Source organism: Panthera tigris, chromosome D2 (genome assembly GCF_018350195.1).
Source record: "Panthera tigris isolate Pti1 chromosome D2, P.tigris_Pti1_mat1.1, whole genome shotgun sequence".
NCBI classification, from domain to species: domain Eukaryota; kingdom Metazoa; phylum Chordata; class Mammalia; order Carnivora; family Felidae; genus Panthera; species Panthera tigris.
In genome coordinates, this window is record NC_056670.1 from 80,239,983 (window position 1) to 80,257,122 (window position 17,140).

A 17,140-nucleotide genomic window follows, 5' to 3' on the forward strand; every position below is an offset into this window, starting at 1 on the left:
AGCATCGAAAGGGTAAATCGAGCTTCCATTAGAAAGAGAGACAAATAATTTTGCAGTTGAGAAAACATGTTGAAATATTATTTCTCTAGTGAAAATAGTTACATCACAATTCTAAATTACATTTCCATTTGAAACAGAGTCGATTTGCACCACCTACTGGAATACATAGCTCTATATAGTCCAAGGTTTCAAAATTGGGAATCCGTTTTTGAGAATTTAGAGTTACCTTCTTGGTTATCTTTAAGAGACCAGTCCCTTTGATATGTTGGAAATGCCAAGTGCTAATTTACTTCAGGGACCATTTTCTAAAACAAACTCTCTTTAGAAGCCAAATTTAATCATCCGGCTAAATTAACAAATTGTACAGCTGCTTATAAAAATAAAATGATTAAGCCAAATACATCCACCAAAGAGATAAAAATGTAAATTAGAAGCAAAACTGAAATCGATACACATTATCAGTTGCTAACTCACTATTAAAAAACAAGATTCAAGCAGACAACTGGAAAATGACAGAAACAGAAGCAAACAGGATAATAAACAGAACATAACTCAACGTTAATTAAAAAAGAACTCGCCCAATGAAAATTTGATAGTGTTTATACCCAAAGTAATAATCATTGTCGAGGCTTAATTATGGCTGAACGTCAACACACAAAGTATTCATCTTTAAGCTCTTTGACACTGTAAAGGAAGCCCCAACAAGAAAAAATTCCTTTTTCATGACAAACTACTTCAAGCAATACATTTCTGAATATGTAGTAGCAAGATTCACTGTCGTGTAATTGACAGAGATTCAGGAAAAAGAAATACATCTACAGTATCTACTATCCTAGATGAAATTGCTTTAGAATAGAAGGCTAAATTTATTACATTTTAATTTCTTAAAACTTATGATAGCATTTCACTTATTTTATGGGTATTTTGTCTGAAAATTGATTTTGTTTTTAGATGTTAACTAACTGAAGCATCAAACATGCTGGCAAGATACGGTTACAAATACATCCCCCCAAATGGTGTGCAAGTAACCACCTGATGTAAACCCTAAGCACGGAAAGACCTTGTGTGATAGCAACCGACTCATCCATAATCCTCTTTGCCATTGCAGGTGATGTGTGCGCGACCAGCCTGTTTGCGGTGATAGATGTCCTGTGCAAGGTTGCCGGAAGGTGTTTCTTTTCGTTTAGTTCACTGCCGGTGCGATTTCATTTCTGGAGGTTCTCACCTGCATTGGAAAGCTCGGTTGTCTAATTTCTGTAGCTAAGCTCAAAGCCGTTCACTGAGGATACAGAGAAAATTCTTACCAAGCCAACAGAGGCCTTTCCTGGTCAGAAATCACCTGTCTCTCCAGTCCCACCTGCCATCTCGAGCTCCTGGGGCTTCTGCCCTAGCCTCAGCCCTGCCTTTCCTTCTGTGCCCAGCCCTGGCGCTTCTCCCCACTGCCACCAGGGCTCTGCCTCTGCTTTTCCCTGTGCCTGGAATTCTCTTCTCTCCCCTCATTGGCTTAGTTACTTCTTCCCTGACTTTCCCGACTGGGTCAGTTCATAGTGGCAAATGTGCATTTTGGGGATACTTACCTGGATTTTCTGCATGCCCCCACTAGACTGTTTTTACTTACCTGTGCATACCACGGGCACGTAGGAAATATGGAATGACTCACTCCGATCAGGGCCAGAGAGTCACCTGCTCTGGCCCTTCTCTGGTTACATACCTCACCAGAGAGAGATGAACCCACCCGGAGCTCCCGGCAGCCTGCTATAACAGCTCCAAGCCTGCTCTAGGGCCCATGCAGGCTGCTCCCCAGGCCTGTCCCCCAAAGGACCTGGTGTATCCACTCCTATGCCCAAGGGGTGGGTGAGGGGCATACTGTTAGGTCAGAGGATAGAAGGTAGTTTAATAGTTGCCAAGGGGTGGCTGTGATGAAGGTGTATTAGTCAAGGAAAGAGGGTAGAATCTGTTTTATTTAATAATTTGTTGGCTTAACACATAACTTGAGATATTTGGCTGTATGCTATGCAGACCTCCGTTTGTAATTTTCCCTACACCCTGTCAACCACCTCCCCCCCCCCCAAAAAAAAAACCCAGACACAGGAGTATTTCGTGCATATCTGAGAATAAACTTTATCTCTCACTTAATATCAGGATGATCCCCTTTATCCCATCTGAAATCTGAGTTCAAAGGAGAAGTGACTCTTAAAGTCAACAGAGAGATAAATATTTAATGCCAAAACTCCTTGATAAGCATAATGAATGGGGACGGGGGTGGAGGGGGGCAGGGGTAAACAATTGAAATCATTCGGTTTGAAAACATGCTCCAAAATCATTATATGATGCTAAAATATTAAAAACTATGTTCTTTGGGTCACGGGACAATGCATTTTCTTGCCTTTTTGCATTTTACTGTTTGACTTTTCTAACGTAACAGTGCTTACATTTGTAATGAAAACCTTTTTTTGAAAAATCAAGTTACTATTCTATTGCATTTACAAAATGTGAACATTTCACCAAAGCTCACCATCTTCTTTGCTATCCTTCACATGGAGGAAACAGTAGGAATTTTCTGCCCACGTTATTAATTGCAGAGGCAAAACCCCTATCTTCTCAGAACTCGGTGGGAAAGGACTGTGGCTTATCTGACATTGGATGAAGCACAGAGTCACATACAAGCTTCATTTCTAGGTTTAAAAAATGTGTCTCCTGGGGGCGTCTGGGTGGCTCAGTCGGCTGAGTGTCCAACTTAGGCAAGGGTCCCGGTCTCACGGGTTCGTGAGTTCAAGTGCCCTGCTGTCAGCACAGGGCCTGCTTCAGATCCTCTGTCCCCCTCTCTCTCTGTCCCTCCCTGCTCACACTCTCCCTCTCAAAAATAATTAAAAACATTAAAAAAGAAGAATGGTTTAGTTAATAACCTAGGAAGAACTAATCACCTCCCTTCCCATGCCCCACCCCTCCCACCAAGTCCCTCGCACCGTGCGTACCTGTCAGTGGGGTGACACTCCTGTCCCTGCCCCCTCGCCTCGGCTGCTCCCGCCTCCACCCTTTGGCAAGCATTTTTCCTTCACCATCCCACGCTCTGCTCTGCCCAACCTTCCAAATCCCCCCGAGCGCCTCAGGCTCCAGAGCCCTTCCTGACCACCCTCCACCCTCACCCCTCCCAGCCAAGTGGAATGATCATATCCTGGAAGTTCTACCACACCTGGGAACTTCTCCTTTTTCAGGGCTCACATTTTTGCCTGCGACTCCTGAGTACTTGCTACGGCCCTTATCCTCTCCCCAGAACTAGATCAGAGGCCCCTGTTGCCTTACTGTCTTCAGCCCAGCACTGTACCTAGGACTCAGTGAGTGTCTGAAATTAACGAAGCATGCCTTGTTTGATCAACCCCAGCGTTTCTTTCAGAACTGCTCAGGGTTCTCTTGAGAAATGTGTCTTTTCAGAGCCAACTCAGCAGACTGACTTAAGACAGTGACGGACGGGAGAAAACGGCCAGAAAAATGCAACAGGGAAGATTAAATTAAAAATGGATTCTAAATAAAAATTAAATAAAAAAAATAAAAATTAAGTTAAGAATGAACCAATTTCAATAATAATTGGAGGCAGGGGAGGGTCGGGGGCAGGAGGCAGACGGGATGTGTGTTGACAACTGTTCAAGGCGGGTGATGATGATGGGTGAAAAGGGGTTCGCCTTCCCATTCTCTCTACTTAGGTGTATCTTTGAAATTTTTGTGATGGAAAGATCGGAAGGAGAAGGCAAAGGAGGAAAAGCAGCAGCAGCTGGCTTGCAGACCCAGAGGAGGCCCCAGGCACAGGTATGAGAGACAGGATTGGGATACAGGTCTCTCTTCCTCCGGGTATCATCCTTCGCTGTGGCTGTGCTTCTGTCCTCCAAGCTCCTGTCCCCCGGAATCTACACTCGCCTCCACTCATTTACATGGTCTTCACGCTCAGACCTTTGACCCAAGTAACACCATCCCAGGCCCTGCCTCTTGAGTAATGTCCCATGTTCTAGAACATTCCCCGGGTGACAACGGGGGCCCCTCAGAGCTGGGCTCAACTTAACTAACCCGGTTGGCAAACCCTAACCCATGTGTGTGATAAGCCGCACACTGAGCTCTTCTGGGACATAAAGTCCTTGATGTTTCTTAAATCACACCAAGTAGAGTCCCCTGTGAGGAAGGATTTGCCACAGGTCCCAGGAGACATCTCAGTGGAAATGTCTCCGCTCCGGAAGCCTTCCTGTGGCAGGTGGAGGCCAATGCAGATCACCCTCTGCCCAGAAAGATTGGTTCCATTCTAAATGACCCCTCTGAGGATTCTCCCTGTGGCTGCGATCCTCCCATGAATCACCGCAATCGCATATAAACATTCATCGCACACAAAGCATTGTAGTACTTCCATACCCCAGTCTTTCCGAAACAATTCACAGCATCCACACTGGTGACGTCCACCCAGTTTTAGGGATAAACAAGCCTAGATCTTCCAACAGGAGACCTCAAGTTTCTCCGCCCCCTCCCTTCTTGTGCTGTCTCTTTCCTACTTGCAGACCATTAAAAGAATGATATTTGTAATGTAGATGAGGCCAGTCTTTTTGTACAATGTTGACAGACAAGAGGAAGATTCCAGAGAGAAATGCCACAGCAGCAAATGAATATAAATGATGCTTTTCCACTTTGTGCTTATAAAATGCCTTTTGTACCAGAATCTCAAAGCTCTCCAGGAAGCAAAGCTTTCACTGGCACTTTCACTCCGGGTAAACGTGAATGGTCAGAGCCACTCAAGTCATTTGTGATAAGAACAAAAGTCCAGACCCTTTTAAAATGCAATATCCTTGCCTTCTGGGTAGTAAACAGATGTATGTAGATGGATAATGACATCTGTGGATTCTGGCTTCATTTCCTAGAGAGGAAAAATGTAAATAAATATGTAAAAAAAATTGTCATATGTGGCTAACACCCATGGTTCATCCAGTGGTTTATCATTCAGCCCGACCTTTACATGCAGTGGATTCTATTACTGGGTGCCTTGTGACTGCGCGACGCCGAGAAAGTAAAATGCCCATGCGAAGACAAATACAGAAATGTTTAGTAAAAATGTCTGTCCCGTCGGCGGCTTTGACATCTGACACTTTGGCACTAAGTGATGCCTTCCTTCTGTTGTCTCCACTGGAAGGCTCCTTGTAAATGCTTAATAGCTCAGCGATTCATTAGGGTCTGCAAAGGCCAAGCCCTTAACTAGAAAGGCAGAGAGGGGGACCCACAGGCAGAGCCTGACTGAGGGATTGATTTGAAGATTCATTTGAGAATTCCTTCCTTCTCACGCTTAGCCGAGGGTACGTGCACAGCGGGGACCACCACTTGGGCTCCGGCCACCGAGTTGCCTGAACAGCAGATGTTTAGTGACTTTGAAACTGTTTCTAGGGTTCATTTAGGGCGACGATCAGCTTCGGAGGATAAAACTCACAAAGACTAAGAGCGTTCTTGCTGTGAAGGTAATACCTAGCAGAGACAACCTGCCCCTACAATCACTTGCATTGTATTCTGAAAGTCAAGACTAAGAGCTTACAAAAGAATTTGAGTTCTTCCGGTATCTAGAAAACCAACTCCTTCAAGTGCCATCAAAATGGTTTCCAAAGAGTTTCAAATAATTTGCCTAAATGTTATTAGTCTACAGAACAGCACTTAAATAATTATCACCTAAATTAAATAAGGTATCGTGTAGTTTTAACCAAGAGGGTCTTGCTATATTATGCTGGTAAATTGCACATCAAAGTTTGCATTGTCTTATACTTTAAAATTCTTCTACTCTTGTTAAAGCGTAAAGGAAAATACTGCATAGATCATTAACTTGATAACTATTCTTGACTTAAAGAATAGCTGGCAAGTGGTGTTTGGTACCATGGTGTGCCTAAACAGTCTTTCTAAAAACAGCTGTCTATAAACTTTCTTATCACACATTATTATTGGTTCAAAAAATGTTCTGGACGTGCAGCCTCAATGTCTGTGTATTTACTTACTTGTAAATGTCCCAGTCACAGTAGTACATTAACATGAAAACACAAAAGTAGAAAACAATATTTAAAATATTTGTGTTTTACGTGTTGACTTCAAACTGGTTCTGTTCCACTGATATTCTTTAAACGAGAGTAAAGTGGTCACACGATTTTATTTTTGTGCCTCTTGCTGGAAAACTTTGTGACAACAACCTGAAGTGTCCTTCTAAGTTCAGTTTATTTTAAAACTCAGTTGGAATGGCTGCCGTTACTTAAAATATCTCAAAAGGCAAGTAAATAGGAGGAATCACATGGTTTCAGAGCTTACCAAGTCCAACTGCTCGTTTCACTTGTAGCCATAGACGATGCAAACATTGTAGCTAAAATTTGGTTACACTTCCAACTTCTTTGGGTCCATCAGTCTCTTGCAAACCAATTACATGGTGTCAAGGAATAATTCAGATCTATTAAGTTAGTTGTTTTGCATGCGATTTGTTTACCCCTAGGTGAGGAAGAAAGGTCAACAGACTGTTGTCAAGGAGCAAAATTTAAAACAGGATGCATAAGTGAAAGCAGAGAGGAAGACACCTGCTGGCAGCTGGGAATAGTGAACTTTGCAGGCACATGTTTGGGGTAAACAAATCAGTTGGTGGCTGACAAAGAGGTCAGTCTGGGCATTCTAAGAATGCCAATGAGTGGTATTGAAGAAAACAATTACCACGTGGATAGGGTTTTCACAAGCCTTCAGGGTGTGCAGGGCAGGCTTGCGGTCTCTGTATGATGTCTGCTCTGCTGTCTCCCTTCTGTCCTACACCGCCTTAGGTAAAACAGATCCAAACCACTGTCCTCCTTAGAAGTCCTCAATACACTTGTTTCCTTTTCAAAAAAATGTTTAGCGTTTATTTTTTAGAGAGGGAGAGAGAGGGAGGGAAAGAGAGAGAGTCAGCGGGGAAGGGGCAGGGAGAGGGAGACAGAATCTGAAGCAGGCTCCAGGCTCTAAGCTGTCAGCACAGAGCCGGACGCAGGGCTGTACCTTGTGAAGCACGAGATCATGACCTGAGCTGAAGTCGACTGAGCCACCCAGGCACCCCCCTCAATAAATTTAAAACAAACTCCATTTGGAAGAGTTTTAAAGGAGGTGAGAAATTTCAGCTCTCAAGTTGACTGTGTGGAAATGAGTTTTTTTATACACAGTATAGGTCAGTTTTAGCAACAAAATCACATAATGTTGGAAAGATTTGTAAACATTTATTTTCAAAAATGCTAAGGTTTTTTTTTTTTTATTTATTTATTTTTTTTATTTTTGAGACAGAGAGAGACAGAGCATGAACGGGGGAGGGTCAGAGAGAGGGAGACACAGATTCCGAAACAGGCTCTAGGCTCTGAGCTGAGCTGTCAGCACAGAGCCCGATGCGGGGCTCGAACTCACGGACCGCGAGATCATGACCTGAGCCGAAGTCGGCCGCTTAACTGACTGAGCCACCCAGGTGCCCCTTTTTTTTTTTTTTTTTTATACCAATGACTTTTCTCACTCGCTGTTCAGACACCACCTTTATCTCGGAGGAATAGATGAAGTCTGTTTATTTTTGTGAAATTTTCTCCGAAAATATCCTAATGACAGCTATGTGCCATCACAGAAAAGGTGAGGAAATGTGGGACACTTTTTATAAAATATTGTAACTCATTCTTTAAGCTCGACAATTCTTTTTTTCTTTAATCTTTTTTTCTTAACGTTTATTTATTTTTTTGAGACAGAGAATGAGCGGGGGAGGGTCAGAGAGAGAGGGAGACACAGAATCCGAAACAGGCTCCCAGCTGTCGGCACAGAGCCCGACGCGGGCCTTGAACTCACGGACCGCGAGATCACGACCTGAGCCGGAGTCCGACGCTCAACCGACTGAGCCACCCAGGCGCCCCTTGACAATTCTTCTAAGTGTTGCAAGGTGATCTGTGAACTGTGTTTGGTACGTGAGATTTTCGAGATCACCCCTCATCACAGAATTCTGAAAAGATTCTCCTAATGGCCTTGTTTTGTCATGCTGTAGCACTATTCAACTGGCAATGCCCTGGGTCGAGGTGGTCTCTCGAAGACTAAACGTTACGTGGATTAGTGCAAGGAGGTCTCAAACTGCACGGGCCACACTTCCACTAAACATTTGGGACATTCTTACCCTTAAAAATGTTTTCACAGTTTACCTGAAATTCACATGTAACTTAGCATCCTGCATGTCGCTTGGGAACCCTGCTTGTAAGTCGCTACGCTCGGGGATCATTGGTTTTGGCTGCAGGACCCAATCTTACCTGACTGATACGTGGCCCAAGGAAGGCTGCCTGTGTCAATCTGCATATTCACTATCAGCAAGGCTTAATTTTGCCCTTACTTTCAGATTAAACGAGTACCAGTTCTTCCTGTGCCCCAGCAGGGTGTCTGTGGTCCTAGGCCCCGGGGGTCAAGAGACTGTAATCGTGCTGAAAATGCAGATTCTTGGCACTAGACTAGAATATGGATTTTGAATCTGGAGATGGCCGGAGACGTTTCACAATTTCCTCTGGAGATTCTGAGACAAATTAAAGGTCCAGGGGCCCAAGACTGCAATTCAACTTTCTCTAAGTTCGCATGGGAGTCGGAGACTCATCCTGCCTTTGCCGTTAAACTGGCTTGGTCTGATGTGCAACAAGTCAATTCCATTCTCCTGTCCAGACTGCGCTGCTCACATCTGCAGAGGGATGGGGTGGCCTCAGATAATCTCAAATCCGTCTTCCAGCTCTGAGAGTCCAGGACCAGGAGTCAGTAACCCAGGGCCTTCCAAGGTCCAGCAAGCAAAGTAAACGAGCGAGGGCGGGTAGGTGGAAGACACTGGGTCATGGAGGGACTGTGGCAAATTGAAGTGGTCTCTGTATGTTCTCCTCTCTGCAGGTGGAACTCCGAGGGCCCTAGGCACATCGGCCATACAGAGAACTGTAAACGTTTCTGGCAAGATTTCTAATTTTGCTTTGGAAAATACTGTGTGCCGTGAGTCACTAAGCAAATTTATGACTGGCGTTTCTCTGAAGTCATCATGTGTGCTGGGAGGATATTTTAAGTGCAGCCTAACCTACAAATTGAAATTTGTCTTAGAATGGAACAGACTGCGTGAGAATATGAACTTTAACAATTAATGGCTGACACAGCAATAGTTTGGAGACACTTCATTAAACATTTGTAGCTTTGATTTTGCAGATTAAAAAAGATAAAACTGGAGCCAACAACATTATTTCAATGTCTCAAACACTCTGATAAGCATTTTAAAAGCCTGTCATACTAGTTATTGTAACCTCTGTGGCCTAAAAGCTGAAACAGTTTAGTGTGCTGGTGCTATGCCTGGTGTTGGTAAGAACAGATGATCAGATGGGACACTAGCCCCCGAGGAGCTCACAGGAGGCAGGAGGTGTCAGGAGAGACTTCTTAGGGGTGATACCTGAGATGAGTCTTGAGGAATAAGCCAAGTGAGGAAGGGAAAGGTATTCTAAGAGGAGGAAAAGCACCAGTAAACACAGGCTTCTGGAACAGCTTGTTGAACAACTGTAAGAGGTTCATTCATTCAACAAACACTTCCTAAGTGGTGAAAGCATCGGGTACTGGGGAGCCAAGTAAACACCTGAGAGTGCTGATTGGTTACAAGAACTGATACCGACAAGGCAGAGCAATCCATAGATGATGAAGTGCACCCCGAGCTGGGCTGGGAGCTGGGGGATAGGGAAGGAGGAGGAAGGCCGACACTGATACAATACAAAACCAAATATAGATAAGCTTCTTAAAGTGTGAAATTCTGGAAGTAATGATCCATGTCACCCACAACATTAAATTTCAATCACTTACATCAGAAACAGTAACACAAACGCACACACAGATCACTTAAAGATGTCTGAACAGAGGAAAGAAGGCAATTAACAAGCACTCAGAGCTGGAAGAAGGATCCACCTTCTGTAACTCACGTGGGCCCCGTTTCTCCTGCCCTGAGGAGTCCCCCTCCCTGACTGCCCACTTCTGGCTGGTTCTAACCCTGGGAGGGGCCTCAGGAAATCCAGTCCCTCCTCCAGTTTCACTCCACAACCGGTGCTGAAAGTCACTGGTCCCCTCACAGCCTGAAGACCCCTTCTGCTCCCAGGACCCTTTTGGCAGCTGACCTCTCTATGCCGAATTTCTGGGTTTCTCTGTATCCTTCCTCTCTACCTTTTCATAGGCCATTTCCAGCACATGTTTCTACTAAGCAACATCACCAAGGGTTCAGGAACCTACTTCTCAAGAAGACCACAATATATTTGAGTCCTGAAAAAAGAATTGCTGCTGCCTCAGAAAAATCCCTTCTTACGAAGAATTAGACAGACTTAAAGATTATACAGAATTTAAAGATTACTGGAAGCTAAACTCTAAATGTGTTTAAAAGCTTAATAAAAATGGTATTTTATAAAATAATGCATACTCAGAAAGAAAATTGGAAAACAAAACTTTAAAGAATAAATTTTAAATCTCTTCATCTGATCTCTCAGACATGTGTTTATGGACACACAGAAAAAGACATGTTTTAAAAATTAGGATCATAATGCATATTTGCTTTCTAAAATGTTATCATTTACCATATCGTGCACAATTTACATGTTCTTGAACATTCCTGAAAAAGAATAGTTAAGCATAAGTTAGTGGTATTATATACCAAAAGAGTCACCAATCTTCCTAATGCTAGATAAGTTAAATTGCATCCAATTAAAAAAATTTTAATTTTTTAATGTTTTTATTTTTGAGAGAGCGAGATAGCATGAGTGGGAGAGGGGCAGAGAGACAGGGAGACACAGAATCTGAGGCAGGTTCCAGGCTCTGAGCTGTTAGCACAGAGCCTGATGCACGGCTCCAACTCATGAACTGCGAGATCATGACCTGAGCCGAAGTCGGAGGCTTAACTGAGCCACCCAGGCGCCCCAATTGTGTCCAATTTTTTTACTGTAACAAATAACAACATATTACCCTGCAAAATAGGACTACAAATACAAAAAACGATAGCCAAATCAATACATGTTGAAGTGCCTACAAAATGTACTATAATATCTAATTGTTAAATATAATTTGTAAGAATGTTTTCTTACATTTGAAAACAGTTTGTAAGTGGAGCTTCCTCAGTCAAGGACGTGTGAATATGCACATAACGGGTTATCAGAGCCTAATGTAAGCTACAAGTTAAGAGAGCCAAATAACCAGCAGGTGAAATTAATTTTTCAAAAAGCTTCCAGTATCTTACAGCAATTACGAAGGATGTGGCCGCATTTAACTACGCTTGATAGGACATTAGATGCGGAGTTTGAGCGTAAAAGAGCCTAGCATCTCCCAACTTTTCACAGGGCCCTAGCTATTTCTCTACCTCCTTGCTACTCAAAGCACTGGCATCGTCTCCTGTTAGTCCGTTAGAAATGCAGAATCTCAGGCCTATCCCAGACCTATTGAATCAGAACCTGCGTGTCCACAAGAACCCCACGTTGTTTCCTATGCACGTTAACGCTGGAGAAACCCTTGGATCACCCCAGAATGCCCTTTGCTAGCTCCCTGGGGCCTGACAAATAGCGTGCATTCCGCAGATGCTCCACGAGTCACTAGGCAAACGAGGGACCTTGCAAAACACTGGTGAGGTGCCATCGCCCTTGAAATGCATCCCTTTAGCAAAGGCGGAGGGTCGTCCTCCCCACGGAGCCCCGCCGCTGCTACACTTGGGGCTGCACCCACACCGGCATTGTGATGCTGGGGCAGGACGCCGAGCCCCTCACCTGGGCACCGGGTCTCTCCCTCACTGGGCCTGTCTGCCCCTCGCCTGGGCACCTGCTCTCTCCTTCCCTGGGGCTGTCAGCCAGTTTGTAAGCTGAGGGGTCACTGACGGCTGGAAAGGCGGGAGTGCTAACACTTGGCCACTTTATTTCACGGGAGCCGGGGTTAAACGGCCACCCTCACCTCCCCGCCCACGCAAGGACGACCTCGGCGAAACTGACATCCCAATGCCCACGTCCCGAGAACCGTTGGCCAACAAAGATGAAAAGCGTGCAAGGGGTGGAGCCTGAGAATCAGGTACCGCGAGAAGTGGTCTCCTGAAGAGGCTCCGACAAGCGCAGGCGCACTACAGCTCCCGCCCCTGCCGCAAAGGTGGCTGCCACTGGAGAAGGCGGAGCCGGGCCGCTGGCATAAAGCTCGCGAGATTTGGACGCGTCTCCGCACCTCCTTCCGGTCAGGAACCGGAAGTGCAGTGAGCGGGGCGTCTCTGGCGCTGGCTCTGCCGTGGCACCGCGCCGCTGGGCCCGGTTGCTGCCGCGGCTCCTCGGGTCCCGTTTTGCCTCGCCTACTCTGGGCCGAGGTGATGGGGGACTCCAAGGAGGCTGGGGCCGAGTCGCCGCCGGCCGGGGCCGCTGCTCGGGGAGGGCTCAGCCTCCTGTCCCAGGGAGAATCCGAGGAACCTTCAGCACAGGTGAGTCCGCCCTGGGGCGGGACCTGCCGGGCTCCGGGGGCTTCGGGCCCGCTTCGCCGGGGAGGGATGTCACGGTTCCCGGCGGCTTCGGGTGCCTTCTCCGCGCCTCCCGGGCAGTCCCCCAAACGGAGTGGAAGCCCGCGTGTCTGTCGTCAGGTATTCGGGTCTTTGCGGGCAAGTTACTCCTATCACAAGCAGTTCTGGCTTTCCACTCGGTTGTAACCGAGAAGTGAGTTAGAGACGGTCTCCGCTCTCAAGGAGCGAACCCGTAAATACGTGGTTCCAGAATGTGACACAGTCATGCAAAGCTGGAGGGTAAAGAGAGGGTGTCGGGGGCTGGGGGGAGCTCGCCGACATGGGAAGGAGATAATCCTGGAAGGGTTGCAGAGTGTCTGCCGGGCCGAAAAGGGAGCGCGTGAAAGGTTAGTGAAATCGGACACTGAGCTTGCTTGGGGGTGTGCGAGTGAAGAGTGTTGAGGAACCCCAGCGCCTTCCTATGAAGTTAAAGGTTGAGAGAGTGTGTGTAATGAACTGACGACTCAGTTACCAAACGTTTGCTTGAAAACAAACAAACAAAGCCCCAGGGATGCCTGGCTGGCTCAGTCGGTAGAGCATTTGACTCTTGATCTCTGGATTCTGAGTTTCAAGCCCCGCGTTGGGCGTAGAGCTTACCTAAAAAAAATGAAAACAAAAAAGCCCCAGATACCGTGTAACAAGCTACTTTCTAAATGATATTCAAGTGAAAGTAATACATCTTGAATAATGAGCAGAGATTTTATCAAATCTCACATTTCATTACTGTAACGCTATTGACTCTTCCTTGGTTCCTGCTTGACCACTGTCTTAGCTGATAACCGTAAACATTATACTCATTGACTTTTGTTTTTCTTTGAAATTATGTGAAAAACAGCTAAGTAAATGCTTGCGTTTCTTGCCATTAGAAACATGTAGCACATAGTCTTGTGAAGCCTGACGTGGTGGGATTTCTTTTTCTTTTTTTTAAAGGTGGCATTTTAAATTCCTAGTAGTGTCATTAAAGTTTCGTCCAATGTGTTAATTAGGGATCAGCTTTATTTCTTGGAGGCAATGAAGTGAAGAGCCGAGCTGTGGTGAAATACTCTTCTGCCCCTCCTCGAACAGCATTTGCACGCCTTGAAGAGAAAACAGACTTGAAACTCCCACCTGCCAACTGGTTGCGAGAGAGTGCCAAACTAGGGCCGGCAGGAACTACCATTCTTGGCAATAGTAAGAAAAGCAAGCCATTTTCAAGGTAAATATTAATCAGTGGCGTTTTTACCTGTCTCCCAGCAGCACCCCCCCCCCAACTCTAATATTTGCTTTTTCAGTTTAATTTGTAATGCTCGTCATCTTGGTGAGATTTCCCTCTAGGAAAAGGTTGTATTTGACTTTCAAAGTCCTCTTCCCCCTCCTAGAGAGCTTATGTTCCAGTCTGAACATATCAGTTGCGAATACTTCTTTCGGGTCTGCATCATGTTCTGAACAGATCTCCGTTTTAGCCACTAAAATTCAATCAGCCGTTTTATTTTTAGCCAATCTGCCTACCTTTTGACTGTGTGGATACCAAGCATCAGGGGTGGCACCTGAGGAGGAAAACCCTTAACACTACCTAATCTGTCCTGGGGAGTTTTCATTAAATGGTGCTGGATTATTTGGTCTGAAAAAGCCTGACGTAGAAAGCCAGCATGTTGGGTGACCTACACTCTGACACTTGCTGAGTCAGTTGCTGGAAATTCTGCTGATGGTATTTAAGGGAGAGAGTGGCCTGGATTCTTACAGAGAAACCTCTACTAACATGTAGACTATTTAATGTGTAGGATTCTCTTATTTTTCCTCTCTGTGATTGAACCTAAAATATGTCTATATAACATACAGCAAGAGCCATAAATGCATTAATACCTAATGAGTTCTGGGGCGCCTGGGTGGCTCGGTCAGTTAAGAATCTGACTTCCTGATTTTGGCTCAGGTTATGATTCCCTGGTTAATGGGATTGAGCTCTGGCTCCACACCCAGCCCAGAGGAGTGTAAGATCCTGTCTCCCTCCCCCGCCCCCTTTTGTCCTTCCCCCTTCTGGATTTCAGTCTCAGTCTCTCTCTCTCTCTCTCTCTCTCTCTCAAAAAAAAAAGAAAAAAGAAAACCTAATGAGTTAGTAGTTTAGAAATCATCCTGATGCCTCAGAAGGTAAAAGTTATGTTTGCAAAATGTTGCAGCATTATTTATACTAGCAAAAAGTTGGGAGTAGTCCAAATACCTTCCTCTAGGAGAACGACTTAATAAATTATATGTCAACACAATTAAATATTATGAAGTGATTTAAATTTTAGTTACATCGATTGTGTGCAAACAGTGCGTTGAGTACTTTATATGTTTATCTCCTTTAATTCTCAAAACAGCCCTTTGAGTTAGGTTCTGTTAACTGATTTTTAAATGGAAAAACTGAAGCTTAGAGAGGTTAAGTACTTGCCCAGCCTGCATGGTAAATCATCAGCATGTGAAATGAGGTGGTCCTAGGTAAGTATTCTGAACCTCTGCTGCTTACTAACTGAAATGTGGCGACCTCAGCTGCTGTTCAGACTTAGAGATTATCGATGTGCCTCACGTGGTACCTGACACAACATTTTTTTTCTTTTCTTTTTCTGGCTGAATTAGTGTCAGGTTCTGGTTTTTTTTGTGTGTTGTTGTTGTTTTGAAAAAGTAGTTTTGATTGTATATCCCTAGCAACACAATCCTAGAGACTAAAATCCTGATAAACATTTCTGTTTATATTTTTCTTATCTCCCCACCTAAAAAAGAATAGTATCTTAAAGTGGTTTTGCTTGGAGGTTTTTTGGGGATTTGTAATTACAAAAAAAAATAATTGTTAATTTTTTTCTAGATGTTTCCTATTGCTTCTAACAATTATTACTATATTCTATCAAATCTAAGACGTGATTCTTAAGTCGCATCATTGTTCTGTGTACCACTAAGAAGGAAAGGCTACTCCACTCTAATGGCTGTAGGCAGACTGATTTCAGAGATGGTAAAATGTGGAAAATGTGTATCCTGGGAGTGATGAAATACTGTATTGTAAACTCCTACTTATGTCGTCATGGGCATGACGGTTGTGGCCTTTGTTCCCCCCATTAGCTTTGGAATGGCGTACGACTTTATTGATTCTGTGGGAAATGATGTGGACGTCGTTTCTGACTCTGAAGTAAGTGTCTTTATTGGGGACTGTAGTTGGGGTGTTTATGCCCGGGATTTGTAGCATGCTGTGTTCCGTAGCCTTGAAAAATTACTGGTGAAATAAGGTACAGTTATCTGATTATCGAATATCTCTTTTGTTAATAAAGTCATGCTCGGCCACCTCTCCTTTCAGAAAGGAAGGAGCAGCGCCCAAAACACTGGCAGTGGCAATATAGTGATATTGGTGGTTGTATTTTTATAGTAGCAAGTATAGGTGATTATGTTTGGGATGATTTATATAATGTTACCAATTGAGAATTAAAAATGGTACTTAGAATCTCCCACTCCTTAGTTGGGCGGTTTTATTTGATAAGCTGAAAGCCTAGGTCCTTGTGAAAGTGTGACCTACACCCTTAACTTTAGGGAATTCTTTTGTGTAAAAATTAAATCTTTGTCATTTACATTAACGTAGCACGACTGGTAAAGTGTAGGTGATTGTGTTTGTAAAGCTCTGTCTTCTGTATGTTTGTATTTAGCTCTTCGTGTCCAGTACAGTTTGTATAACCTTAGGGGAATGAAGGTTATTATGCTTTCAAACCATGAAGATTTGAAAGAGCTCAAGTCACACTAATAAGGTCTTTTTCTTAAACTATGTCTTCTCTTAATTTTTCAAAGAACATAAAAAAGCTCCTGAAGATTCCCTACAGCAAATCCCACGTGAGCATGGCCGTACATCGCATCGGAAGGACTCTCTTATTAGACGAGTTAGATATCCAAGAGCTCTTTATGAGATCGTCTCAGGTAATACTTTTTTGTGGAAAAACAACCATTAAAGCATTATTTTAATCCAAAGAAAGGCTTGGGTGGGCACGCAGTCCAGCACTTCGGCAGCTAAGAAGTAAGATGTTGCACAGAATGTAAAGAAGCTTTACTAAAGAAAAAAATAGAAAAGAGAGTGAACGAAGAAGAAACTTCCTGGTAACTAACAGCCAGGAATCTTGCAAGGAAAAGGGAGGAACCCAGTGAAGAAAGTTGTGAAAAAAATGGAAATTTAAGGGAATAGTTAAAATTTTTGAAAGATCCTTTGATGTCTCCATTGAAGAGATTCTCATGAAACACGACTGCCAGGAAATGTGAAAAAGGTTAGAAGTTCTTCCAATGAAGACATAGTTATTGGAATTAATTGGTTTGCTGAAAGCAGAGCTTCTCAAACTATACCTTGATAAATGCCTATTCCCAAACCCCCCATGTGTTGATGGTGGATACTTTTTATGTAAAGCGTAATAGCAATGTTTCAGTTTCTCAAGGCTTGCGGTCCGTTTCTGTACTCGGACTGTTGGCCGTTCAGTCTGTACGTGTATGCTTGCCGCTGGTCAAGCTCTCGGGACGTGACAGTAAATCACAGTGGTCGTTTGCTGGCAGCTTAGAGTTTTGGTGTTGCAGACACATACACAGATAATTTCAGTGTGGTATACACACCGGGGCTTATTC

At 44.2% G+C, this 17,140-nt stretch overlaps 1 protein-coding gene across 8 annotated transcripts in view; it reads left to right on the top strand.

The window, feature by feature from the left end:
• The first annotated feature begins 11,793 nt into the window (after nucleotides 1-11,793).
• The window catches only part of EDRF1 (erythroid differentiation regulatory factor 1), a 45,803-nt gene continuing 40,456 nt past the window's right edge, over nucleotides 11,794-17,140 (top strand). For 6 of the 8 annotated variants that reach the window (XM_042960010.1, XM_042960015.1, XM_042960013.1 and 3 more), the window contains exons 1-4: nucleotides 11,794-12,466; nucleotides 13,528-13,736; nucleotides 15,611-15,677; nucleotides 16,325-16,450. In XM_042960010.1, the coding sequence (XP_042815944.1) occupies nucleotides 12,359-12,466; nucleotides 13,528-13,736; nucleotides 15,611-15,677; nucleotides 16,325-16,450 (510 nt within the window). In that variant the 5' untranslated portion in view covers nucleotides 11,794-12,358. Of the gene's footprint in view, nucleotides 12,467-13,527; nucleotides 13,737-15,359; nucleotides 15,504-15,610; nucleotides 15,678-16,324; nucleotides 16,451-17,140 lie in introns of those variants that run through there. The other 2 variants (XM_042960016.1, XM_042960017.1) reach the window with 2 other exon arrangements.